This window comes from Sinocyclocheilus rhinocerous, unplaced genomic scaffold (assembly GCF_001515625.1).
Source record: "Sinocyclocheilus rhinocerous isolate Xijiao unplaced genomic scaffold, SAMN03320098_v1.1 scaffold222, whole genome shotgun sequence".
In the NCBI taxonomy this organism is placed as follows: domain Eukaryota; kingdom Metazoa; phylum Chordata; class Actinopteri; order Cypriniformes; family Cyprinidae; genus Sinocyclocheilus; species Sinocyclocheilus rhinocerous.
This window is the reverse complement of record NW_015625652.1, coordinates 1,188,105-1,214,498: the sequence shown is the minus strand read 5'-3', so window position 1 is coordinate 1,214,498 and position 26,394 is coordinate 1,188,105. Positions and strand designations below refer to the sequence as shown.

General features: G+C 38.1%; 2 protein-coding genes and 1 long non-coding RNA gene across 4 annotated transcripts in view; 2 read left to right on the top strand and 1 right to left on the bottom strand.

Annotated features, from left to right (window-relative positions):
• Positions 1-4,239, bottom strand: part of selenbp1 (selenium binding protein 1) — a 5,580-nt gene extending 1,341 nt beyond the window's left edge. The window contains exons 1-8 of the mRNA XM_016508602.1: positions 3,987-4,239; positions 3,080-3,136; positions 2,284-2,396; positions 1,978-2,163; positions 1,026-1,146; positions 766-948; positions 511-692; positions 371-410 (exon numbers count right to left, since the gene is read on the bottom strand). Of these exons, the coding sequence (XP_016364088.1) occupies positions 371-410; positions 511-692; positions 766-948; positions 1,026-1,146; positions 1,978-2,163; positions 2,284-2,396; positions 3,080-3,136; positions 3,987-3,990 (886 nt within the window). The 5' untranslated portion in view covers positions 3,991-4,239. The remainder of the gene's footprint in view (positions 1-370; positions 411-510; positions 693-765; positions 949-1,025; positions 1,147-1,977; positions 2,164-2,283; positions 2,397-3,079; positions 3,137-3,986) is intronic.
• On the top strand, positions 2,617-5,973 carry LOC107705350 (uncharacterized). Its single transcript, XR_001636062.1, has 3 exons — positions 2,617-2,629; positions 3,153-3,159; positions 5,907-5,973. It is a non-coding gene; the product is annotated as an uncharacterized LOC107705350 (long non-coding RNA).
• Positions 5,974-19,442: 13,469 nt separating this feature from the next.
• LOC107705890 (retinol dehydrogenase 13-like) lies at positions 19,443-21,949 on the top strand. Of its 2 annotated transcripts, XM_016509404.1 has the most exons (7): positions 19,443-19,548; positions 20,175-20,309; positions 20,387-20,578; positions 20,666-20,827; positions 21,128-21,247; positions 21,458-21,662; positions 21,736-21,949. In XM_016509404.1, exons 1-7 carry the CDS (start codon positions 19,482-19,484, stop codon positions 21,839-21,841), a joined length of 987 nt encoding a protein of 328 aa, XP_016364890.1. In that variant the 5' UTR covers positions 19,443-19,481; the 3' UTR covers positions 21,842-21,949. The 2 variants fall into 2 exon arrangements, with proteins under 2 accessions (XP_016364890.1, XP_016364899.1); XM_016509413.1 differs by lacking the exon at positions 20,666-20,827.
• Positions 21,950-26,394: the final 4,445 nt, after the last annotated feature.

Genomic DNA, 26,394 nt, shown 5'->3' with positions numbered 1-26,394 from the left:
TGTCAAACTGGAGTACAGGAAAAAAATGAAAGGGGGAAAAATATACATTACATTACACAAACAATATTTAGAAATAAGACAAATTATTATTAAATCAGACTCTTTTTTTACTTTTTGCCATTAAAGTAGATTGTTGAATTGGGGCTCAGGGAAAATATGAGAGAGAGAAAAAATTGAGAGAAACCCCAAATAAATTACTAAATGTATTTTTAGGGCTGTATATATATCAAAAGTTTAACACAGTATTTTCTAAACATTTACTACATTTCATATTAGTTTCATTCTTTTCAAAACTACTCTAAATAAACTTAAAATAATCAATATTCATAACTCTTTTATTCTATTGACAGCCCTAGTTTTTTTTTTTTTATGTTTATATATATAACACTAACTGCTGCCCAGTCCCCTTTCTGTAAAATGAAAAATCTGAATCTAAAAACATGTTTTGCTTAAAAACCTTTACAAAAAGGTTAGAGAAGATTTTAATTAAAACACTTTTTATGTACTTGCCGGAGTCTTGTAGAAGCGGAAGACGGTGCTCTGAAGAGCACAGCCCACGAATCCTTCAGCCGCAGCAGGGTCATGCAGGAACCGGATCTCCAGAGGAATAGCACCCTCTTCCCCCAGATCCAGAGTCTGAATCCGCTTGTGTGTGGTCCAGTCCCACACATGGAGGCGCTGTCCATAATGACCTACAAACAGATCTGATCATCACTGCCAGTCAGCTACAACGACTCTTGAACTTCCTCTTGAATACACACATACCAGCTTTGACATCTGCAGGGTTGAAACCGTTTCCCAACGCTTTGGGTGCTCCCCATTCAGTGCTGATCATGACGTTGTGGCGAGGCTGGTACCAAAAGTCATAACCAAAGGGTGCTGCTTCACCTGGCTGCTCCCAGTTGCCAATCACTTCAAAAGTCTCGCCATCCAACAACACAAAACCACCTTAAAAATGACCACAAATAAAAGGGTAAGCCTAAAATGTGTATTGAAAATAAATAGAGGTGAACACAGCATCTTACCCTTGCCATTGCCAGAGGGATCACCCATGGTACTGATCATGATTTGGCCACTGCCTAAGCAGTGAGAAGTGTGGGGGTTGGCAAGGCCGCATTTCCAGAACAGATCTATGGGCTCGACTATCTGGAGGAGGAGAGAGATGGAAAGAATTCATGGTCTTGGCAAGAACAAAACATTCTTAAAGTCAACAGTCATGTATTTAGGGGCGGTCACACTTGATGTTAAGCATTATGTCGTAGATGTTAAACAAAATCAATTAATACGAGTAAAAGGACTTGATGTCATGCTTCTGGGCTTTTAAAGGTTCTCTGTTTTTTTTGTTTTTGTTTTTTTACAGAAATTGAAACAAATACTGGGGGTAAACTATGGAGCTCCACACATGACCAAAATAAATTTATCATTGCCACGAATTAAGAATTTGTTCTTTTATTCGAGAGTATGAATTAGTACTACTACATGGCCACGATTTACAAAATTAGGGAACGTATTAGTATAATGTGGCCATGATTTACTAAAACAAAGGAATTAATTCTTAATTCACTGCCATGATTTACTAAAATGAGAGAACAAATTCTTAATTTAAATAAAACAAGGGAACTAATTGATAAGTCATGGAAACTAATTCTTAATATATAGGGCATGTATTTTAACCAACAATATTGCTTTAGACTTGTATTATAGATCAAGAAGATATGAAAACAGCCAAGTGGTTCATCTTTAAGACTGTGACCTCCATTGGTCAAATGTCTTTTCTTGCCTATTTGCTTGCCTGAGTTTACCAAACATGAAGTATCAAGTACTATAGCATGCAGTTAAAATAAAAAAAATCTACTTTTTAAACGTCCTCAGATTACTAACCCACATGTTCATCCACAAAGTTAACACCATCACAATAAGGGTATTCCTACACAGACAGCTCTTACAGTATATAACTGAGTGTTTACTTAAATGAACCTTATGAAGCCGTGGGGCCCGTGGATCCGTCCCTACATCAACGACATAGACACGGGAGGAGATCAGGGAAGGCAGAATGAGACGATTGCGTCTTTTGGAGGGATCATCATAACAACTGCTACAAGCATTCCAACCAGAATGGTGTAGCTCATCCTTTAGATTAGGCATGGGCAGCCTGTGAATCACCTACATTACAAAAGAAATGCTACTAAAGTAGGTGTTATACTAGAAATATTAAAAGGAAACGTGTTGATGCCACATTTGAATCCAAAATAGTTTATATTTATAAATCATATTTGCTTTTACCTTGCAAAAATTGGGAGATTGTGGATTGACATCAACAGTTGCAAGATAGTCAGGTTTCTGAATGTCTGTGTTGCGGTAAATACATGGTAGGTAGACAATCTCTTCTCGAGGCCCTGTAGGAAGAATTTATGTTTAAGTTTAGAGTCTAAATGCAGACTGATCTTTGTGTCTTATAATTTATCAATAAATTCCATAAATGGTGTACCGTTTGTCTCCACAATAGTAGTGCACTAAAAATAAAAATTCTGCTGTTAAGTGTTTTACATGCTTAAATACACAAATTAAAATTAACAAATTTATCCAATTTATAAAAAAATAAAATTAAAAAGTTAATGTTTATTCAACTGTATAATTTAAAAAAAAAATATATATATTTTTTTTTTTTAAGTAAGCAAATTCAGAAGCAAATTCAAAAGAGATAAGAGATGCATCTCAATCAGCTCCCTAGATTGTGAATACGTAAATCATGTACACAAGTTTAGGCACTGGTTCACTACGCATTGGGATTGGGACACTGAAGCAGTAAAACAGTAGGCAAATCAAAAAATTCAGAACAATGCCAATTTACAAGTGAGAAGGACCTCTGGTGGTGGGGAGAAGGAGCTGCAGGAATAGAGGTTATGCAGTGATAATAGAGCTCAGACAGTGACAGCGAGTCTCCAGTGCAAAGGTCACTGCTACATTGTAGTAGGCCTACCTTGCAAGTTGCAACTATGTATTACCAACTCATATGTTAATATAAACTACCACTTTATTGTAAAAACAATATGCGGTCTTATTTTTTAAAGCAGCTCACCTTTCATGGCATCTAAAGGGGTTTTATATCCTGGTCCACATCCTGAACAGGTTGAAGCTGCAAGCAGAGAAAGAGCATATGTCACATCTCAAGTATTAATATGTGAGTTACACTCAGTCGAGCAATTATTAAAGCATTAATAATTGCTCATTATTTAAGTGTGGAGGGTTTGATGATCTCTTGACCTACATACATAGTGCACCATCACATAAGTGTGAGTCCTAAACTCGTGTGTTCATTCTTAAAAGGCACGGATGATGAATCGCCAAGTGAACTACTGGATACTACTAGATAACACTTTTTACTGCCCTGTAAATGTTTGAAAACAATACACATACAAGCACACAAACCAACTACAACAGATGGGCAATATCACAGTCTAGGAGAGGACACTGTGTCTTGCCAAGGATTGTTCAACATCCTTCCCCTGATAGCTAGACATGTGTTTATGGGTTATGTGCAGGTCAACCCATAAACTGACCAACCATGTCCAAATAAAAAGTATATAATCAAAATAAAAAATACAAAAAACTTATTAACATAATTATTTCTGTATTGCACTACATTAATATATACTAGAACTTTAGCAAAGAATTGTTTTCAACCAATGATACAAATTTGTAATTACATTAGGAATTTAACATTTTTTACATGCCTCAGTTAACACGTTAAAATCAAAATTTAATGCATTCCGAATCCACAACATTGCACGAATTCTACCTTAATGACTTTGACAGGTAGGCCTACAAATAACACGATTATGCCTAAATGTAAAGAATTTGTAGTGAAGCAATTCTTTATTCCAGACTGAAGCCGCTGCGTACTTCAGATGGAAATGTCGAATGCTTAAAATAAAGTCTGAGCCACAATGCTAGCTACGTTTAAAAGTGCACTAGAAGACACTCACCCATACTGCTGCTGTTGCTTCCACAGGCGGAAACTTACTGACCAAACAAAGCGCTGCGGACGTGCAGAAAGATTTTATGTCGCTATTGAATTAACTCTTTCAGTGATGATACCACATGGGATTGTGAGATGATCCTTAAAACCACACCCAGGTATTCGACTGCAGAATAAAAAGATCAAATGTTGTTTGTCACCTCGGTCTCAGGAAATCAGCCCGCAAACAGGAAACGCGCCCCCTTTCTGGGGTATTTTGCCCTACTGGGTAACTTTCTCTCAAAAGTAAAGTACCTTGGTCAGCTCAACAACAAATCGCCAAACTACTGTTAAAGATCGGATTTTTTCCATACTTAAATAGTAAATCTACAGCTTTTCAGGAATATGGGCAATTCGGAACTGAATTCTAATGATCTTAATGTTCAAATCAGTTCCTGAATTTGAATTAAAGTAGCAAGGGTGAAGAACTAATTCCAATTGCAAAGCGTTTTTACAGCATGTTCAGGTTTAAAACATTTTAATGAAAAACTAGCCTATAAACGTGTATAAAGAATATGGGATTTCCCCCCCTGAATCGGTAAATTATGAATGTTTGAAATACCATTGCCACCTATATCTGTTACATTTTAATTCACTTTAATTTGAGGTATCAGTGGATGAACATTACATTTCCCAAAATGGTTTAACTCACCTAAATGAAGATTTAATTGTTAATTTTTAAGTTATCTGAAAACAATATGGTGGAAATTTTGTGGTGCTGCATTCCTGAAAAAAATTAAAAACGTTTAGAGAAATGTATCTAATCTGTTAAGTATTGTTTGTGTCAGGGCAAAAACAGTCAAATATAGTCAGAATCAGTCAAAATTATTTTTTTGTAATTATTTATGCTTTGTTACCAATCAATATCCTGCTCAGTGCTGTCGCTTCTGACTGTCCTGTATGAATCACTATTACATAACGTTCAGGTAATGCTCATGCTCTTCAAAATAGTGCAAACTTGAAGGTACTTGAAGTTTTTAGGAATCTGAGTGCAGATGCTGATCTCTGGCAGGTAGTGTGGGAAACCTCTTCCTGTCCACATTAAAACAAAGCAGGGAAGCATGGGGAAAAGAGTGGGCTTTATGCACAAACTGAGTTTACATTTTATTCATGAGGAATAGTCAAAAATGCCAAGTCACACACATAACACTTTTACAGTTTCATCAAAACAACATCCAAAAGACCCCCAGTTATATGAACTCCCACTTACCTTCATAATCAGACTGTTTACATAAAGCCCCACTATTTATTACATGTAAATTACATACAAAATTGTTGCAGCGAATGGAGATGCAATCAAAGTAAGCCTTTACAAACATGAAAGGGCACCAATTATGTGCTACAGAACATCTTTGAATTGAATGTCAATGAATGACACCTGGAGTGTAGTTACACCATCCTGTGGTTGCTACGGTAAATTCAGATGCTGAAATCAATACTGAATATACATACTTATCCCACTCCATTCACTGCTGCTGCTGCAATAACAATGCTAAGACTCTTCAGCGTGTCTCACGGTTTATTCGGTCTGGAAGTAGATAAATAACCAAAATGGAAGAACTTTAAGACAGTCTGAGCCTGCTGCCAGCCAACATGCTGAACTTTAGAACAGCCATAAAATGTAATAACAGACTCTGTAAAGCTATGAAATAAAAGTTGTATTGTTCTGTAATGGCCTATCTTACTTCAAGAGCTACAGTAAATGGTTACTAAATTAAACTATTTTAAATAGCACTTAGAATGACTGAAACTTAAGCAGGCGCAAAAACGCTGATTTACTTTCAGAGGATGTCGAATTGAAACGCAAATAATATCCGTCCATAAACAAAACAAATCCTAACACTGAGGGAGCTATTGGATCGTTTTATGCTAGTGAATAAACAAAAAGAACGAACAGTAGAAAACTTTGCAAAAATCAATCATGCAATGTCTATCCTGTAAATATATACAGTATTTAGAATAAAAAAAATATTTTTACATTTTCACTCCACCACACAGTAGGATGTCAATTAAATATCCAGTCACATTCAGCCTAAATAGGTTTGCCTGACTTCAAATCCTTCTGTTCAACATCATAATGTCTCTGTAGATCAATTATCACCTGTTTGCCGAGTCCGTTTGGTAAGCGTTAGCATCCTGACCAGATTCTGAGAATTGATCTTGTTCAGAGTTGTGTGAAGGAGGCTCTGATTCAGGGGATGAATGTGAGACATCTGTGGATTCACTTGCAATTTCCAAACATTCATCAGTTCCTTCCTTTTGTCGTTCTGTGTTTTTTATTTCAATTGGCATTGCATCTTCATCCTTTGTTTGACTGACTTCTTCATCCTCTGGCTCCTGTGTCAAATCAATTTTCTCTGTTACTTGGCTCACTTTGTCTACAGTGTGTGTGTCCATTGGCTCTTCTTCTTCTTCTTCTTCTGAGTCAAGATCTACAACTTCAGGTTCAAGTGTGGCCGCCGACAGCTTATTTAACAGCTCCAAAGGTGAACCAGGCAAATCCGTATGTGCTTCCTCATCAGGAAGCAGGCGAGCCAAGCAGAATGAGTGTTGAATAAATTCAGGCCTACCAGAGAAGCAAGACATGGCCTCTTCCAACCAGGATACGAGAAGCTCAACCAGATCTTCACGCTGAACCCCAGATGCACAATTAATAGGTCGTTGTGCCCAACGAGCTAGAAGTAACCTTTGCAGCACAGGGCGTACACACATCTCTAGAGGTTGATGTCTGCCCGTACAGCCAGCTGGAACTATGGCAGGGAAGGTTTTGCTGCTACTGACTGTGGATATGATGCTCTCAGATGTTTGGCTATGATGGCTATCCATTACCAGCAGGGCATCATTTTCATTCTGTGAGTCGAGATGCTGCTTCCACACTTCGGTGGCCCAAATTTCTAGCTCTTCCGCTGCACTGAAACCTTCCCCCTTTGCCATAAGTAGGACTGAGTCTGGTGGGCTTCTGCTCAGCGCGTTTGTGCTCTGACTTGTGAAGAGCACTGCAGGTAGCATTGTACCATTTGCGAGCATTGAAAGGTAAATCTTTATGAAGGGCTTCCCAAACCCAGTAAACTGAAAAGCAGTCTCTCGGTTTATTCTGGTATTCTCATTCAGCATTTTAAAGTCCACAAAAACAGAAAGCTGGTCCATTGCACCAAAGACACACTGTGGAATGTTGTTTGTCTTTATTTTACTGTGCACCAACTCTGTGTAGCGATGGCAGTTTTCCTCCATGGCGTTAGGGAGTTCCCGATATACTGTGAAAGGGGTATCCAAGCCCAATTTGTGCAGCATCATGAAGCTCACAGCCCACTCGTATGAAATACGGAAAGAATTTATCTCATTGGTTTGGCTTTGGAGCTCTGAAGCTTTTTCAAATAGTTTTGCCTCATTGATTGGACGCTGCTGTTCCCGTTGAGTCAAAACCCACTCCACCAGACGATCAACGGCCTCTCCACAGCTTGTGCTGCTGCATTCATTTAATTGATTCTCTTTGTCTTGAAGCCAAGTCTTGATGAGCTGAGTTTTGGTTTCCATTTCTTTAGCCGCTTTCTGGACCCCGGAGCACAGTGCAAGGAGTAGTATTCGACGCTGATGAATAGACAGAGTCTCCTCTCTGTTTTTCACAGGTTGTGTAAGTGTATTGGTTACTGTTACCTCTACCTTCTGTCTAGCCCCTGTTTCACATGGCATGTCTTCATCGCTTTCAGTCCTCTCAGAGTCTGAGTCAGTATCTTCATCTTCCAGAGGGGCCATTTCTTGGTCCACGTCTTCATCTAGACCAGCATTGGCGCCACTTGAGTTTTTGATGTCGGCTGAAGATCTGTTCAGGCCTCTTTCCAACATTTCAGTTCTGTATTTAAGTCCAGGCTCTGTGCCTTCCCTGGAAGGAAAATAGTGGGTCACTTTCCAGAATCTGTATAACATGGAAAATGTGGCAACTTAAAATTTGCTAACTGACAAAAGAAGCCATTTTCGCACATTACTGTTAGCTGCATAAACTGCATATTCTTTCATAATTTTTACATTTAAGTTTAATCAAAAAGGTGCATGCAATAACTAACTCTGAAATTAAATGTTAAATTAGGTGTAACTAAATTATTTGTTCTATTTTAAAATGTATCTAAGGTTGCAATTTTTAATTAAACCATTGGTTTCTAAAATACTTACCTCTTGGTGTCAACGAATCCCACTTTTGGGTTACCTGTAGAGGAAAAAATGATAATTAATTCTAACATCAGTTATAATAATCTACGACAATGAATATAAACAATGTGTTTTTTATATTTCATGTTAAAAATATATAATACAATGCATTATCACTTCAAATTAATGCATGCCAATTAAAAAGCTGTTTGAAAATGGTAAATTCCTTAATTTTGTGCAACATTTGAACAGAGAATAAACCTTCGGAAATACATTGATTAATATTTAGTGTCAGTATTTGAGCTTTATAACCTTGGAAATTAGGTGAGAAACCATGGAAGTCCCAGAAGCAGCAAGAACGTTTGCACAGATTCACATGGCACGCTGTGCAGCCATATACACTCTCATGACGCATGTTTTTCAGGTTGCAAACTTTACATCTCCTTGTCCTACGGGTAATTTTGGCTAATCGATGTCTGACCCCTTCTTGCATGTCCGGATTTTCTTTTTTTACAATCTGCTGCTCAAGCATACTATCGTGGACTTGGTTCTGGCGAGCATATCTTGCGGCACACTTGGCCAGCTGGTACCCCAGACGTTTACGGTAGATGGCCTGGGAGAAATGTCCCCCCTGAAGCCACCCGGGTGGGTTGTCTTTGCGGGTCTCCCGTAGGACAATGAAAGAGTTGATGATGCTCAAGTTGACAAGGAACCAAAAGAGACGCCGCCAATTGGTGTCGAGAACCAGCCCGCCGAGTTGGTTGCACGTCAGGAGCTGATTACAGATGTCGACACCACGCATGTTGTCCTGGAGCAGCTTGAAGGCCTGGGGTCTTTCAACAGCACAAAGCTCTCCTATCTTAGTCGGAGATCTCCTCCACACCATGTCCGGATGGCCTGCATCAGCATTTGTGGAGAGACATACCAGCTGCTTGTTATCTTTCCATCTGGTGGCGAGAAGTGGAGTGAATTCATACTGTTGGAAATCTCCTTCATTGTTCAGCAGAGGTTCATCCCAAAACTCCTTGGGCAAAATTGGACTTTGAGGGAGGACGGAGCTGGAGCAGTATATTCCAACATCATACAGCTCCTTCATGAGTGGCACAGACGCAAGTGAGCTGGACAAGAAGATGTGGTGATGTTTACCCTCAAGGCCCTCTATGAGTTGCGATACAACGGATTTTCCCAGGTCTTTGTTTTTCACCTGACGCGTTAAGACCAGCATTTTATGGCAGTAGCCTGACTTTGAGTCACACAGTAGCCATATCCTCGGCTGGTTATTTTTACTCTTTTCCTGAGCGATTCCCTTGTCATGGCTCGGTAGAAAAGCTTGATCGACTGTCAGACACTTGTTTGGCCTGTAGGCGTCTCGCATGCTTGTCTGCAGGATGCTCAGCATGGGCTGAAAAAAGGACAACTTGTCAGCACTCTGGTTATCGCTCTCCACAAGCATGCTGCTCATTCGGATGTGAGTGCCGATCTGCTTGAAACGTTTGACTGACATGGTCCTGTAAAAGAGCTCCCATGTTCTGGAGCCATAGCGGCCATGGTGATGGTCCCAGGACCAGTATAACTCTGGCTCCCCCAGGCCTTGAATCCCCATGAGGATAGAGAGTCCAAAGAAGCCTTTGACTTCCTCTACAGACACGGGTTTCCAGGAAGGGTCCCCCTGCCCCAGAGAGCAGCAATAAGAGGCATAGGCATTGGTCTCAAAAACGATCTGCTCAAAAAGGATGTCAGGAAAAATAAGCTGGAAGTAGTCGAGGACATCGCTATTCCTGGCCATTATACGCTGCGGGCCACAACTGTCCATGAATTCTGGCACAGTTCCTTCCTCTTTGGGCACACTCCACTGCTTCATGGACAACCAGTCAGGCTGTGTCCCAACATCACTAGCTTCATCCCCTTGTGGACCCTCCACCTCCTCCTCAACCTGGCAGAACTCAATATCTGTCTCCAAACACTCTGTAGGGGAGGGGAGGGATTATAGGAACACAGAGTTAGTCTTCTCCTTGGAGTCTTTACCATCACCAATAATCCATTTTATAACACCATGCTCAATGTACATGTGGTTCTGATAGGTCAGTTAGCTTTTGAAAAAAGAAAACAATAAGCAGCTCAGAAGCAGCAGATAATTCCCCGATGGATAGTCCTTGTCGTTATTCATTTGTCATGTTTCTAAATTAATCCATTTAGGTTTTTTTTGTATTCCTTCTGATATTCTCCAGTTCAGATGGTGTGCAGTAGGTTTTGTGTAAATACTCATTTACTCATCCAGAGTGCTCTCGTAAAGGCTTGCCTGTAAGTCCTGTAGAGTCACACCAAGTTCAAAAGGCCCACGTTTGTCCATTTTGACAATGGACAGCTTGAGCTCATACCCCACAACTGTGATTGTTGTTTATCACATTCTGTGGGCTATTACTCAAGACTGGCCACTTTGCAAATGTTGTAGGCATATCTGTAATGTTTGAGTGTAGCTAAGAATGCATGGAAAAAAGTTTATTAAAACGATCCCTCTTTATTGTAGTTGTCTATCTACACAATAAATAACATTCAAGCTGTGAAAATACAGTGAGTGAAAAGAGCCTTAAGATGAACAGTTTGCACACGTTGCACACGATGTTAAGATGTTCGGATGTTAGAAATCTACTGTCAAAGAGTTTGATCCTATAAAGATCTGAATTGATAAGATCATAGTAGCAGTGTATTTCATGATACTATTAATTAATGTGTCTACAGTGTATTATTAAAATAATCATGCAATTAATGACACCTACAATAGAGTCGGATGCCCTGTAACTACAGGAGTAAGAAAGCAGAGAGAGAAAATCAAGCATGCAGGTAGGGGACCATGCAGTAAGTTTTTAAAGACTCAGTAAAACACATAGATGTTTTATTGTTCTACTAAGTCGGAGAACACCCACCTTTACGAGTGAAGATACAGTAGGAGTGAGAAGGGAACTTAATCAGATGTTTGGCCATCAAGTTCCCTAGAGCAGTGGAGTATTCACAACCTGCACAGCTCAGCTTCACACCACTACAAAAGAGCAACAAAACAGCCATAAGCAACAGTTTCAGACTGTATACAAAACAGAACTCAAAACTGATAATAATATATTACCTTGGTGGCCCCTTTTTAGACGTTTTTGGGACCCTTCCAGGAACATGATTGCTGAAATTAATAAATTAACTGCAATCAGTATATTGTCACATTGATTATTTGCTATAAAGAAATAAAACTTACTAAACTAAACTTTATCCTCCAGTTTCACTTACTTGATCATGTGGTTTGCATAAGCACGAGAACAGCAAGTGCTATAGAAGCAGAGTGAGCAGTGAACATAAGTAGGGTAGTGATTCGCAAAGTCTGGGATGTCAAAAGTGCACTCCACACACTTATGTCTGCCCAGCAGTGCCCTGGAGAGAGGAAGACCAAAAGTACATCCTTCAAATTTCTGATTTCCAGTTGAAATCGATCCAACATATCTGTTAAAACGCAGCGTGAGCTTACCTCTGCTCTTGGAACCTGGACAAGAAGTCAAACATCTTGCTGACCTGTTTCTTCCCAGGTCCATGTCTTTGTGATTGCTGGTCACCACTACAAGTTTGTGTACTGCTATTACTATTTTTCTGAATGTTGGTGGATGATTTTGAAGATGCCTGGCCTGGTGACTTCTTAAGCCCAACATATGCCCTAATGGTTACCTGGAAATAAGGAGATGACATAAAACATTCATAAAATACATTGTTGCACCTGTTAAACTTGTTTTCAAACAAACAAACAGACAAATATTTTACTTTTGTCCCAGGCTGGAGTCCCTCCAATTCACAAGGTTTTCGGAAAGTCCTGTGGTGATTGATTTTATGCTCAACTTTGTCTTTTGTGAACAGGAACTGAAGACGGCATTTGTTACAATGGTAAACTGTTGACTTCTGTAGAAAACAAAAAAAGTCATATAATGGCTGTTAATGTCTGTTGGGTCAATCGGTAACAACATTTTTTTTTTTTAGATAAAGCAATACATCCATTTGGACCTCTTCAAAAGACTGTATCATTGCCAGGAATACGAAAGGGACATTTTCAAATTCAGCAAATAGTCTGCAAAATGACAATATGTTGAATATTTGTTTGCATGCCATTTTTATTTATCTTTCATGATCTTACAGTATAATTTATGCTCACCTGGTGACGATTATAGTGCTGCTGGTAACTGGTGGAATGCTTGAAAACCTTAAGGCAGTACTGGCACAGGAGGTGGCGGGTATCCTCATGCCAAGTACGAAAGTGGTTAAACACATCCGAGTAGAAGGAGGAGCGGTATTCACACACCTGAAAGTGTCAAGACATTACAGACACTCCTAGTATTATAAGCCGCATTTCCACCATCTGGCCGAACGGTAATTTTCACTCGAGCTTGGTTCAGCACAGCAAAACCATTCTCGACCTAGAATTCTGTGTTGGAGGAATGCGTGTAGTGATGTCGCCATGCAGGATTTTTCACTTTTTTGACTATTTGAGTAAGGTAAACAAAAATATCAGATCATTCTCCATAACACGGTCATTATTTACATTTCATACTGTATGTAAACACTAGTGATACCAAGGCATCAACTGGCACATCTGTATTACGAGCGCCACAGTGGATAACGATACCATATCTGTACCGGCTGAGCTGGATCGGCATGGAATGAGAATGGTTTGGCACGACGGTGGAAAAGCAGCTATAAATGGAGACTGGTAATAAGGTTCATCCAGATTATTTTTTCTCAACTTACCTGGCACACATAAGGCATCTCTCCAGGTTTGTGGGTGTTCTTCATGTGCTGCAGGAACACTGGCTCACTCTCAAAGGACCACTCACATATTTTACACTTGGCTGAACAGAAAAGCATAACAACCACTAAATCAAATTGAACTTACTGCAGTTTACAGTCACTGTAGCAAACCAGGTCAAAGCAAACATAAAACATCTGTCAGTCAACAGAAATTAAACATTTACTGTCACTAGTAAACCAGAAAATGGTCACGACAACATGCAACATCCGAATACAATATGTGTTAAAGAGACATTATGTGGCACTAAAAGCCTTATGAAGAAAGGATATGAAAGTTGGCAGTTACAAAACAGTTTTTGTGTTTGGACATTGCCCCAGTGACCCCTTCATGTTTGAATTTAGTCAAATAAACTAGTGCACATAGCAAGAGTGTGTGTCAGTTGAAGAAGCTATCTGCATATGCTCGTACCAGCATAACCAGTCCTGCAAGCTCTTTTTTTTTTTTTATCTGACTCCAACTGGTTGCTAACAAAATACTGTACAATTTACTTTTTGGGACAAAGAGTGGATTGATGAACAACCTCTAGAAAGCTAAATGTTTAACTTTATCTGTGCCTGTATGACCTGATTCTCTGGGAGGAAAGCTGCTAATGTTGCTTGTGCATAAGAATACAAAAAAGTGAGAAAAATTAAACAACCACAACATAATCCTGCTTCACAGAAATACTGGTTGGCAGCTGTGTTGTAGGAAATACTAATGTGAAATCCAATGATTTGAGAACAGTTGCAAAAGGATACATTTTGATTAAATATGGACAGCCTTGATTAAAATGTGTCACAGCCCATTTACATGTTTAACTGGAATAATATATGGATCAAACATAATATATAGTAAACTTCTTTGTATAATTCTGGGTAACAAACGAACACAGTTGTATCTGAACATCTGTACACTACCATACAAAAGTGTGGGGTCAGTAAGAATTTTCTGAAAGAAATTATTAATTGTATTTAGCAAGGATGCATTAAATTGATCAGAGCTGTCAGTCAGCACTTTTACACTGTAATAATATTTCACAATATTCCTGTTTTTAAATGCAGCCTTGGTGAGCATAACATGTTTCTTTCAAAAACATACATAAAAATCCATACAGATCCCTAAGATGAAAGAATAAACTGGAAATAGTTCTTACTAGATGACTCAATAGCAGTGTGGACACTCTCCAGGTGACACTGAAGACGAAATGGTGTGGGAAAGCGCCGGAAACAGTGCTGGCAGGATGTGTGTGTGTCCATCTCCCCATTTTGCTGCTCCAACTCAACATGGTACTTCATATGATTCATAAGTCTGCAAGGAGAACAAACACTTAATAATTGCAGCATTCTAGAATGAATCATATCTACTGCAATGAGACATGTATACCCATAACTCCCATCCTAACTTGACTGTCCATCAACGTACCTAATATTATTCTTCAGTCTCTTGTTACAGGTGAGGCATTTGAACGATAACGGTTCTTTTGAGTTGTCCATTGGTACATAGACTCGATTCCCTTCAAATGTGCCATAGTAGAAATCATCCACGAGCATGACAAGTCTGTTCTGGGTATCTCCGGCCTTTGTAGGTGGGCTATCCAGCTTGATACTGGGCACAGCAGAGAGGCTTTTAGGCGGTGTGGCTGGAGTGCTCACAGCAATTGCAGTACTGCTCGTGTCAGTCTGGGCCAGATCTGGGCAGCAGAACTAAAGGGGAGAATAAGATTAATTGACCACTTTTAAATGACCAAAATACACATATATATATAATATCTTCAGAAAGTGTATACTTACACACATATGACTCCGTAGAGCCTCAATCATTTTGAACTGAGCTCCACAACGAGGACACAAATGAGTAGTTGTTGATGCTGTTGTATGTGTAATAGGGATTGCTACAAAGAAAAGAGAAAAAAAAAAAAAAAGAATTTGGAATTTATCAGCATGGTTCTACTCTAATATGGAACTATCATAGTACATAGAACAACAAACTTACTTTGGATAACATTTTGTGTCATGACAGGTACAGCAGAGGAAACAATAGGGCCGTTGTTGGTCTTTTGATTGCTCATGACAACAAATGTCTGTGCTTGAGCCCCACCAGGAAGGTTCACTGATTTCACAAGGCTCATTATATTTTGCATGTCCAAGGGTCCATTTCCTGGCTTTATTGTCACTGTAAAGAGAAATAAATACAATTTTATAACTGATAATTGCAGTTCTTGATGCTGAGTGGTCAATACAGTGATCAAGCTGTGATAAATACATGTAGTAACAGTTATAACAGGAAATACCAGTTTACATGATTTTATCTTGTGAACATTAAATGTGCAAAGCATTTTTTAAATGCAATTTTAATATAATTAATATTTAAATCATTATTAGTACCTTCACTGTTTCTTAAAATGACAAACCACTGTCTAAAAAGATAAAATAAAAATATTTCTGTAATAATTCATGAAAACTGTACTCAATAGGAGCATCTTACAGATTTTAGTCGTGGTTCGTGCTGCGGAGGGCGGGGTAATTGTTGTAGACGACATGGTGGGCAGAGAATTGGCTGCAGGAGGGGCGACTGCTGTTGTGGTACGAAAGGTGAAAGTAGCAGGTATCTGCATGGTGCTAAAAGTGCTGGGTGTTTGTGCTCTGTTTGCAACGGGAGCTCCAGTCCTTATTTGAGCTGGCTGGGCAATTATTTGGGTTGCTCCAACAGCTGGTTTGAAAATTTGTGTGCCAGGTGCTGAGAATACATGTAAAAAATTATTGTTACTCAATAAGCAACAACAACAACAAAAAAATCAAGTTTTAGGAGTACATTACCATACCTTGGACTAGTGTAATGGGTCGAACAGTCTGGCCCTGTTGGACATTCAGTACCAAACTCATTGGGCTCTGGCCAGGATGGATATTCTGGACAGGAAGACCCTGAATCATGCACAATATGAAACACATTGATTAATAAAAGAAAAGTTGAAATAATCAGAAATAAACTGGGATCTATGAGGTGGGATGGTAGCACCTGTGTGGTAAAGTAAATCGGCTGACTGTTGGCAGCATTGGCAATCGAAGTTGTGCCAGGCAGGAGAACCTGTGACAGAGCCACAGTGCCGAGCCCTCCTCCTCCCGGCGCCAAGATGACCTGCTGCCCTTGCACTGCTTTAGGAATATCCGCCGGGACAGCAGCAGGAACTACGCGTTGAGTCACTAAAATAATAATTGACTGATTAAAGGAGAAGTGCAGAAAAAAAATGTAAAACACTGTCATCAAGATGGTGCCATTGGCACTGATGTACCATTTTTGTAGTTTATATGACTTTGTGCTTCCAGTATTTGACATGGATTATGTGTAAATAGTGAGAATTTCAGTCTCTACCTTGCACAAAGCGTATTAAGCATACACTGTAAATATATAGAGCACAAATTAATTTTTATTATGTTTTTGCCATTTTAAAGTTGGACAGCCCCAGTCCTAATTCACTTTCATGAAATGAAAAACAGCAGCCAAGATATTATTCATAATTTGTTTGTGTTTAACAAAATAGAGAATGTTATACGGGTTTGGAACAACATGAGAATGAGTATATACTGACAAAACATTCCTTAAATAGGTCAAATAACTGATAATCACTCAACAATGCTATAAGGAACAAATGCTCACATGTATTTGTGATCAGCGGAACGGTGTTTGCTGTATTTACTACAGGTGGTGGGTTTGGGATCACCACGGTTTTAGGCTCAGCTGGAATATCAACCTTCGCGGCGGGAGCTGAAGACACTAAAAAGCGAAGAAGGACAGGTTTTATTTAGCATAATAATATTTATTAAAAGAAACAGAAAATATTTCTTAGTTACTTTAAGTATTTACATATGTGTAAATAAACATACATTTAACTATAAATGTTACAGAAAAACCTATAGAATTGCACACCAGTGGGAGTACTGCTTTCAGCATTTCCCCCTGAATCATCCATTGAACTTTGCTGTTGCCATGGTTCCAGCTCCTCCTCCTCACACTCCATAAACAAATCCGCATCCATGTTTCTGAAATATAAAACGTTTGTCGAGCTAAACATTTGAACAGTGAACATGTGAAACAGTAAACGTGCCTTTACATTTAGGCTAAGATAAAAAATATATAATAACGCTATTACTGCCAATGGCATTTAGTAAAATAAGTCAGGAAATTATGGTTTAGTTTTATTTTGGACAGGTGAATGACATGTTTGAAATGAAGATCCTCACAATATTCACCGGGCTCTGACAGCATTCAGCTCCGACCGGTTTCAACGTCAAGACTGGCGTCTATACAACCACCTCATCCTGCAAATTACGTAAATAAAAAACGAGTGAGTAAAACACATTTTGTTTTTACATACATTTGTAGAAAAATTTCAAATATATGCTGGATTAAAATGGGTTTGATATCCAGCGCGCCACCGTATCACTTAAGAAAAGCCCTCAATATATTGTGTAAGTACGTTACGCGCAATGTGGTTTCATCCAACTGAAAGGGGCTAAGAGAAAAGTAGTTCCTGTACCATTACATCCAGTGCGTGAGACTGGATGATTTGACAGAACTAAACGAAAGCATAAGCCTTAGGTTTGTGTACAATAACAATAAATGGGGTTGAAAATCCAAAGTGGGTCGGAACGAGAGCCAGCTCGACGTTTATTACAAATACTCGGTCACAAATTAAGCAGCAACCCCCTCGAGCGGCGCCAACCGAGTGCGCACTCCGCATACTGTCCTCTGCGCACATAATAAACGACGATCATCTAATGCGTGAATTAAAACGCGAATACATCAAATATGATCGAATTTATAAATAATACTTACCGGATTACAGTCTATATGGAAATATGCTCAATGTGATATATTGAAAGAACACAAAGCCTGCCGGTACGTCACAGACGAGACGAATAAGTGCGCTAAATGGGCAGAGGTTCTGCTCTTTCTGCGTCAGCGATTGGTTGATGCACGCAAAACGCCACTTCCTGTTTTGGATTCTGAGCTCTGATTGGCTGTAATCTCTGAAATAAGAAGGAGTGGTTACTGGAACAAGAAAATGGCTTCCTTCCTTGAAACGACAACATTTAACACTGTTTAACCAACTGCTGGTTTAATAGTGGAAAGCAGATAATGTTGGTATTTTATTCAACACTTTGCTGGTGTTTTGCAGATAATCTGTCAAAACCATCATAGATTGGTCTTTTTTGAACAGAATTATTGATGTTCAATAATTGAACACTGAAAATATTTCCTATATGAAAATATTGGCCAAAAATTATCATATATAAGCCCCTTACATGCACAAAGCACTGATAAGTAGGTTAGGAAACAAAAACCTGTACTTTTCCAGAACAGGTTCTATTTTTTAAAGCACACTGGAACAGAATTATTTTTAAGACATTATGTTCCATTAAGGGTTCTCGAATGTGTGGTCATCCCAATGTGGGCGGAACATCACATTTCAGTGTTTACTGCACTACTGTTCAGACTCACTGCAACGCCGTTGCTGAATATACAGCACAAAATATTCAACACGACTAGTAAGGTCCGAATCCTGAACAAACGACTCTAATGAATAGGTTATTTTTAATGAATCGAAAACCTACAGCTCAACCAGTGTACTACGAGTACCGAACAAATGACTCTTCTGATCCGATTCTTTTTAGTGACTCAAAATCATTAGAAGCAGATCGATTATCGATTTCACCAACCTGTACAATGTTGTAAAGGCTTGTGTGGGACTTAATGAATGGTTCTTCATATGGTGTAATTTAAAATAAACTCTTCGAGTTTTGTTGTAATCAAATACATTTTTTGATTGTTTCATATTTGACTTAATCCATAGTTAAATAAAAATATGTATTGTGCACTTTTGTCGCCTCTAAAAACTGTGAAACCCCGTTACAAAGTAAACACCATTTGCAAAAACGTTATTATTATTATAAACATTTATTTCTGATCTGTAAGATCTGTTCTGGTGAAAAATAAAAATCACAGATCACTGCTGATTACAGTAAATGCAATAACAGAGAAATAGGAATCGAGATCGTAATAACTTGCGGTTAAAATAAAATAATAATAATTTCGCATCCCTCGTGAGGGCGCGTGCGTTCGTGCGTAACGTACTTACGCCATTTTCTTGTTCATGCACAGATGTGTTGCATTTGTGTCAACATACCCACGGCAAAAAACAGAGTGTATTATTCCCATTTTCATAACAAGGCCTATTGTACTTTTTACTCTGAATATTAATAAATCTACCATCTGACCACTAATAGTCATGCGAGAAACGTCTTATTGTGATTCTGAGATAAACGTCGTTTCAAAACATGGAGAAATCTGCCGTTCTAAATGTTTATGAGGCGCGCGTAATCAGCCATTTGGCGTAGGGTACGGCAGGTACTAAGCTGTTGTTTAAGTTGCTTAAGCCCTATATATAGCATTCTGCACAGAGAGGACACAATGTGACATTCTTGATTTTGTAGACATTCACGAGAGATGAGGGATCAAGTCACATCATCTGATCGAGTGAATTATGGCGCTGTCATCGCGCTGGTCGCAATCAGTAAGTTACGTGTATTGTTTGACATCTTTAAAACCTTTATTAGAATCTTTATTTAAAATAAACATTAAAGGCTCTTAATGTGTTTAAAATGATCTATGAAAGAAATTAATACTATAATATAGCAATGAAACATTAAAAAGGCGTATAATATTATAAAAGATTTCATTTAAAATAACGTTAAATGCTGTTCTTTCGAACATTCTATTAATCAAAGAATCCTGAAATGTATAACCGTTTCTAAAAATGTAGCCAAATCAACATATTAGAATGATTTCTGAAGGATCATGTGACATTGAAGACTGGAGTAATTATGCTGAAAATTTAGCGTTGACGTCACAGGAAAAAATTAGATTTTAATATATATATAAATAGAAAAGTAGTTTAGTTATTTAAAGGGTAATAATATTTAACAATTTTAGCATATTTAGTATTATTATGCAGCCTTGGTGAGCCCAAACTTTTGAACAGTAGTGTGTATTTATAATATAGGCTACACATATGCCTATATAACAATATTACCAGTTAAATAATAATAAAAAATGCTACAGATTTTCAAGATTCTACAGCCGAGTATGTATTTTAAATTCTTTTAAGCATTGTTTTAAGGATTCCATCCCTCTTTACAGGCTTCATGCTGCTGCGGAAATGGATAGCTGGTGGTGTCTGCAAAAGCCGTGCTTGCCTAGATGGAAAGACGGTGGTGATTACTGGTGCTAACACTGGGATTGGCATGGAAACTGCAAAAGATATGGCTCGTAGAGGTATGGCATATTATTTAGGACCCCATCTATTAAGTCCCTTACTTTTAACTTGGAAATGTGAATATGTGTGCATTTAGGGGCTCGGGTAGTGATGGCTTGCCGGGACCTGACTCGTGCCGAGAATGCTGCGGAGTATATTCGACGCTTCACAGGAAATGGCAATGTAGTCATCAGACACTTAAATCTGGCCTCTCTATATTCTGTCCAAGAATTTGTCAAAGAGTTCATAGCAACAGAAGAACGACTGGATATACTTATAAACAATGCAGGTGAGTCAGACTGTCATCATAGTCTGATTTCATTCTTAAAAGCAAGGGGTACAGAGACAGATCTTAAAGTCCCTTTTTTTCTGACAGGTGTTATGATGTGTCCAAAGTGGATCACAGAGGATGGCTTCGAGACACAACTGGCTGTCAATCACTTGGGACACTTTCTTCTGACCAATCTACTGTTAGGAATGCTAAAGAGATCCTCCCCCAGCCGCGTAGTTAATTTGTCCAGTATTGCACATGTTGATGGTAATTTCTTTTGATTAAAAATCAGAAATACTCAGAATGTTAAGATTTTAAGATATACAAAGAGTTTGTATGTATGTATGTATATATATATATATATATATATATACATACATACATACATACATACATAATAAATAAATATAAATATACATTATAAATAAAAGTATGTATTCCTTTACAAAATAAAATCTTACTGATCCTAAACTTTTGAACAGTAGTTTAGATATTAAAGTAAATATACCACAAGGATGGAAACCTTTGAGTCAATATATATCCATATTTGTCACTGTTTTCTAACAGGAAAGATTGAATTTGATGACCTGTTCTTTGACAAAAGGCCTTACAGTCCTTTGCTCAGCTATAGACAGAGTAAGCTGGCCAATGTGCTTTTCTCTAGAGAGCTTGCACGAAGAATGAAAGGTAAGATATTCTGCAGTTTTTGGTATAGCAAACTATTTGCAAGCTAATTAATAAACTAACAAAGTTTTTTGTTTATTTTGAGCAAAAAGTAAAGAGTATTCTATGTTTTAGTGTTCCGACTTGGTTGGTCTTGTCACATACTGTGTCAATGGCCATGTGCAATCTAGTTTGTGACATATTCATATACAAATAAAGCATGAATACTCATAGGTACAGGAGTCTCCTCGTACTGCCTGCATCCAGGAGTGATTCAAACAGAGCTGATTAGGCATATTCTGGTACGGTTCCCAGTGCTGAAGATTATACTGTCTCTGCCTTGTATTCTGCTGATGAAAACTCCCTGGCAGGGTGCACAGACCTCTATTTACTGCGCTGTCACTGAGGGCTTAGAGAGCAAGTCTGGCTGCTACTTCAGGTAAATGCAATAATTTGTCACTTTGTCAGTCATTTGTAAACTCGGAATGTCTTGTGTATATGTGTTTGTGCAGTGATTGTGCTGAAAAAGACCCTGCACCAGAAGGAAAAGATGATGAAGTGGCAAGAAGGTTGTGGGAGGAAAGTGCTCGACTGGTTGGACTAAACATCCGCCACTGATACGTCATACTCATAGACTGTATAAAAACATGGACATAGTGTCCCTGACATCACCCGTAGGATTCCGAAGAGCGTTTTTTAAACCTAAAGTAGGCGGAGCCGGCCGTCGCCATCTTGGCAGCGCGTCACCACGCGTCAGTCCCGGATAATCGAAAATGGCAAAGAGGCGGGAGCTGGTTGCTGAAACCACGCCCACCTAGCTCGACAGTGGTGACAGCAGCGCCAATCCACCTGTCACTCAAGTGACCACGCCCTTAATTATGCCGAACTTTAAGGCTTAATATAATTTAAACGGATGAGTTATAAAAAAACTCACCCCCCTCACAGTTGTCATGAAGGGCAAAATTAGCTATATAGACCAAAACCACTTTTTGTACCAGGCTGTAAACATTTTTTTTCTGCCGTAAAGTTAGGCATTTTAACATGGGGAGTCTATGGGACTGACTCCCTTTTGGAGCCAGCCTCTAGCGGCCAGTCGATGAATTGCAGTTTTAGTCACTTCCTTGTTGGTTTCAGGAGTTAGACCGGAAGGTTGCCGCTTGTTGCTTGGTCATACTACTACACTCTTCCTGACTGTAAGCACTCCACCTAGTGGTGATACCTGTCACCCCAAACTCTGACCAGTGAGGTGGCCACAGATGTGAAGTCATGACAGAAATAGTGTCCAGGCAAAGTACATGATTTGCATCAGAAGATGCATTTATTTATCAGCTTTTTTTTTTTTTGGAAAAGGATAATCAACAAAAAAGTCTCAGAGAATATAGCTGCCTGGCTGTGTTTTCTAAAAAAATAAAAATAAAGATCACATTCTTATAATCTGTACATATGTCAGATATATTAAACATTGACAGATTTAGGGAAAGAGCAAAAAGCAAATAGTGGATTGTTTGTTAACCATCAAGCAATGAATTAGGTTTTTCAGAAGCTTTGCTCTCAGGATTAATTCTTGATGATGTGATAGTGCCCATTCTAGCACATTTTACATTGTGCCTATATCTTATTAGAACAAAGAATCTTTAAAAAAGAAACTACAGCTGTAGTGAGTCCAGTATGTGCATACCTATTTATATAGATTGTAATTATTATAATTTATATATAATTTAACCAGTAGATGGCGTTGAAGATGTGCTTTTGGAAGCACTTGCCATGCTATGCATTCCCCCTACCTAAATTATGAAACTGTATCCCTTCACAATGGAGCACTGCAGGTCAATTGAAAATAAATATATGATGTGATGGAAAGAAGCAGAGACTGAATTACATGATCGCCTTGTGATGTGGTTGTACATCTGCAGTTATGTAACAATGACTCTACAATCAATATAAAACAGTCCAGCTCCTATTTTTCTTTATTGAATTTTGCTTTTTTCATTTTGATTGACATTAACAATGTCACTAAATTCCATAAATTCTATTTTAAAGTTGTCTGATTATTTTGCTTTCTATATATATATAAAAAAAAACATTCATAGCCATTTCATAGTTATTCATTTTTATTTATATTCTTTTATTGCTATGATTTTCCCTGCTAGCAAACAACAAGTCTGTCCCTAAGAGTTTCCTCCAGGGAATCATTTGTGTGTGAAGTTGGCTTCCAAATAGTTGAGTCATTTTCTTGTATTAATTTCTTTGTATGCCCATTACTGATAATAAGTGACTGGTAATGATGTGTATAGTGTCGCACATAGCGGGCACAGGACAAAGATTTCACGTAAACATGATTAGTCAAAAAAAGTGATTAATCAGAGACTTCAAGGCATGACAATGCACAACACCCTCAGTCATTTCTGAGTGCTTTGCAACAGAGAATAAAGAGGATATCCAATTAGAAAACCATTGCTGACACAATCTGTATTGTTAAAAGCGCTATATAAATAAAGGTGACTTGACCTGACTTGACTTGACAATCAAACCATCAACTCCCAACGTAATTTAGCTTGTAGCATTAGCACATCATCTATGGTCAACAAAGAGCATAATTCACTAAACTCATTCCATCATATAGCACCGTAATGCTCGTGAAGAGCTGAACCCAATCAATGAGCGCTCTGCATGTGTGGCTCCTGTGGGCAATGCCCGGCGCCTGCCTGTCTCCACCGAAGAGCATTAAATGGAGATGTGCCATTTCTCTTGTACATTATTATAAGATAAAGCTAAACTAAAAAATTAAACAAAAATTTACTGTTCATATAAACAAAATAACCTTGTTTCACAAATCGAACAGATTTGCATTTTTTTGAATATCCATAATGTGCTGATATGATCAGTGGATGTAGTACAACGTGACATTCGTGCAGTTTGCTCTGAGTATAGTTTGCATTGTAACCAATATGAATTTTGCATTCAAATGTGTGGTCTGATTACCTTTTTTTAGGGGAATTTTAGAGACGGCTCTCGCATCGGAAGTCATGAAGCTTATTTCCACCATGGAATAAAAATATACAAATGTTATTGCTTCTTTCTTCTTTTTTTTTGGACACAATTCAGACTTTTATTAGAATTCTTCTTTTCTCAGAATTCTGAGTTAACATCTTGCAATTCTAACTTTTTTTCTCCCTGGATTCTGAGTTCAGCTCACAATTCTATTTTGTTTATTGTTTTTTTGTACACCTGACCTGACTTGACTGCATGCATGCTCAGAATTCAGAGAAATAATAAAACAGAATTGTGAGATGTAAACTCAGAATTCTACTAAGAAAGTCTGAATCGCAAGATGTAAACCTAGCATTCAGGGGGGGAAAAAAATCAGAATCGCGAGATATAAACTCAGAATTCTGAGAAAAAAAGTCAGAATCAAGAAATATAAACTCAGAATTCTGAGGAAAAGTCTGAATCGTGAAATGTAAACTCAAAATTCTGAGAAAAAAAGACACAATCACAGATTGTAAACCTAGAATTCTAATAAAAAGTTAGCGAGATATAAACTAAGTTCTGACAAATAAGTCAGAACACACACACACACACACACACTACCTCTAAAGCTATCTGAACCAGGGGGTACTGGCACAAAGGGAACTACTAATAAAAATAGCCTAGGGACACAGAGAGGGAGGTATAACATGAGGAATATCTCACTCTATTGCTCACAAAGGAACTGTTTTTATCTTGGGAGATAATCAGTTTGGCGAGAACCGCCATGCATAACAGTCCGTTGAAACCTGAGAGTTCATCTTCCTGATCTTGGATTCGACTACAGTAAACATGCTGCGACCATAAGGGAAGGTGGAGGGCATGTCGGGGCGGTGGGCCAGGGGCGAGAACAGGTGAGGGAGAGTGAAATCTGAGAAGGATAACCGTCAGTTATCACCAACAGCTGATGAGATAGCGTAGTCATCCACTGGCTGCTTACTCAACATGAAACCCCCTGCAAATACACCTGCTTTGGGATTTTAAGATCTGTGAAGATACAAATGTGCGTGTTTGTACTTGTTTCGCTATAGCTGTCAGGGCCAAAATGACCTCACAATATGTCCTCTGATTCTCCAACAACAAGACCCAAAATTTGAGGTAATATGTGGCATTTCATTAACTTCTAAAATGAATTCTATGTATGTAACTAAACTAAACTAAAATAAAATCAAAATTTGTAGTGACTTGGTGAAAAGCAATAGTTCTATATTTTCTTCAGCATTATGATCAATACTGATACATTTTTAGTCCTAAAAAAAGCAATTAATAAAGTAAATAATCCAAAATAAAATAATTAATATTTGATCAATTATACAAAATACATTTAAATACAAATAAAATAATTACATTACAAAATAAAATATGAGCAACTGTAAGTAAGAATGGAGAAAAAAATATTTAAAAAGTCAAAACTTCTTACATACAATACACCAACAAGCTTGGCTGTGTGTTTGCATGTGTTACCGATTGAAATGTCACACAATATGATCAAATATTTGCAGTACTATTATGTTATGCTGATCAGGGTTATTATCATTAACTAAAATTAAAACGCAACGTAAAAACACAACATTAACTGAAATAAAATAAAAATATATGTATTAAAATATACATTATTTTATTTCAGCTATAGTTTCAAAGCCATCATTTCTCATTTTCTTTTAGTTTAACTTGAAGTAATTAAATAAACTAAAAGTGAAAAAAACATATAAACATTTTTTAAAAACCAAAAATTAGTAAAATTAAAATAAAAATGGAAAATATAAAAACTAATTAAAAATATAATAGTATATTGATATTGATATGATATAGACTGATATAAGTTTATAATACAAAAAAAAAAAAACCCAGCTGAGAGGTATCTACCTCAAACATCCTTCTTCCTTGCTGTTCTTTGTGAAGGATAAGTTACACAGAACAAGAGCGTAATCATACCCAGCATCCCAGCAGCTTCTCACATGGCCTGAATCTGCAGTGGTCTGATGGGAGTTTAAGCTGGGCTCTTTAGAGGAAGGCGGCAGATCAGGGCTGCTGTGTAATTAACGCTTATCTCTAACGGCAGCTTGCAGCTGCTTGGGTACAGTAATCACTGCAGACTGCTTTGTGGGCATGCTCACAAACACAGTATGAGTGCTAGAAACAGC

What these genes read in the sequence shown, in the direction of transcription:
- LOC107705890 (XM_016509404.1), top strand. Translation starts at nt 19,482, where the DNA reads ATGAGGGATCAAGTCACATCATCTGATCGAGTGAATTATGGCGCTGTC. An exon ending in CATCGCGCTGGTCGCAATCA is followed by an intron (nt 19,549 to 20,174) that starts GTAAGTTACGTG and finishes CCCTCTTTACAG; the next exon opens with GCTTCATGCTGCTGCGGAAA. An exon ending in TATACTTATAAACAATGCAG is followed by an intron (nt 20,579 to 20,665) that starts GTGAGTCAGACT and finishes TTTTTCTGACAG; the next exon opens with GTGTTATGATGTGTCCAAAG.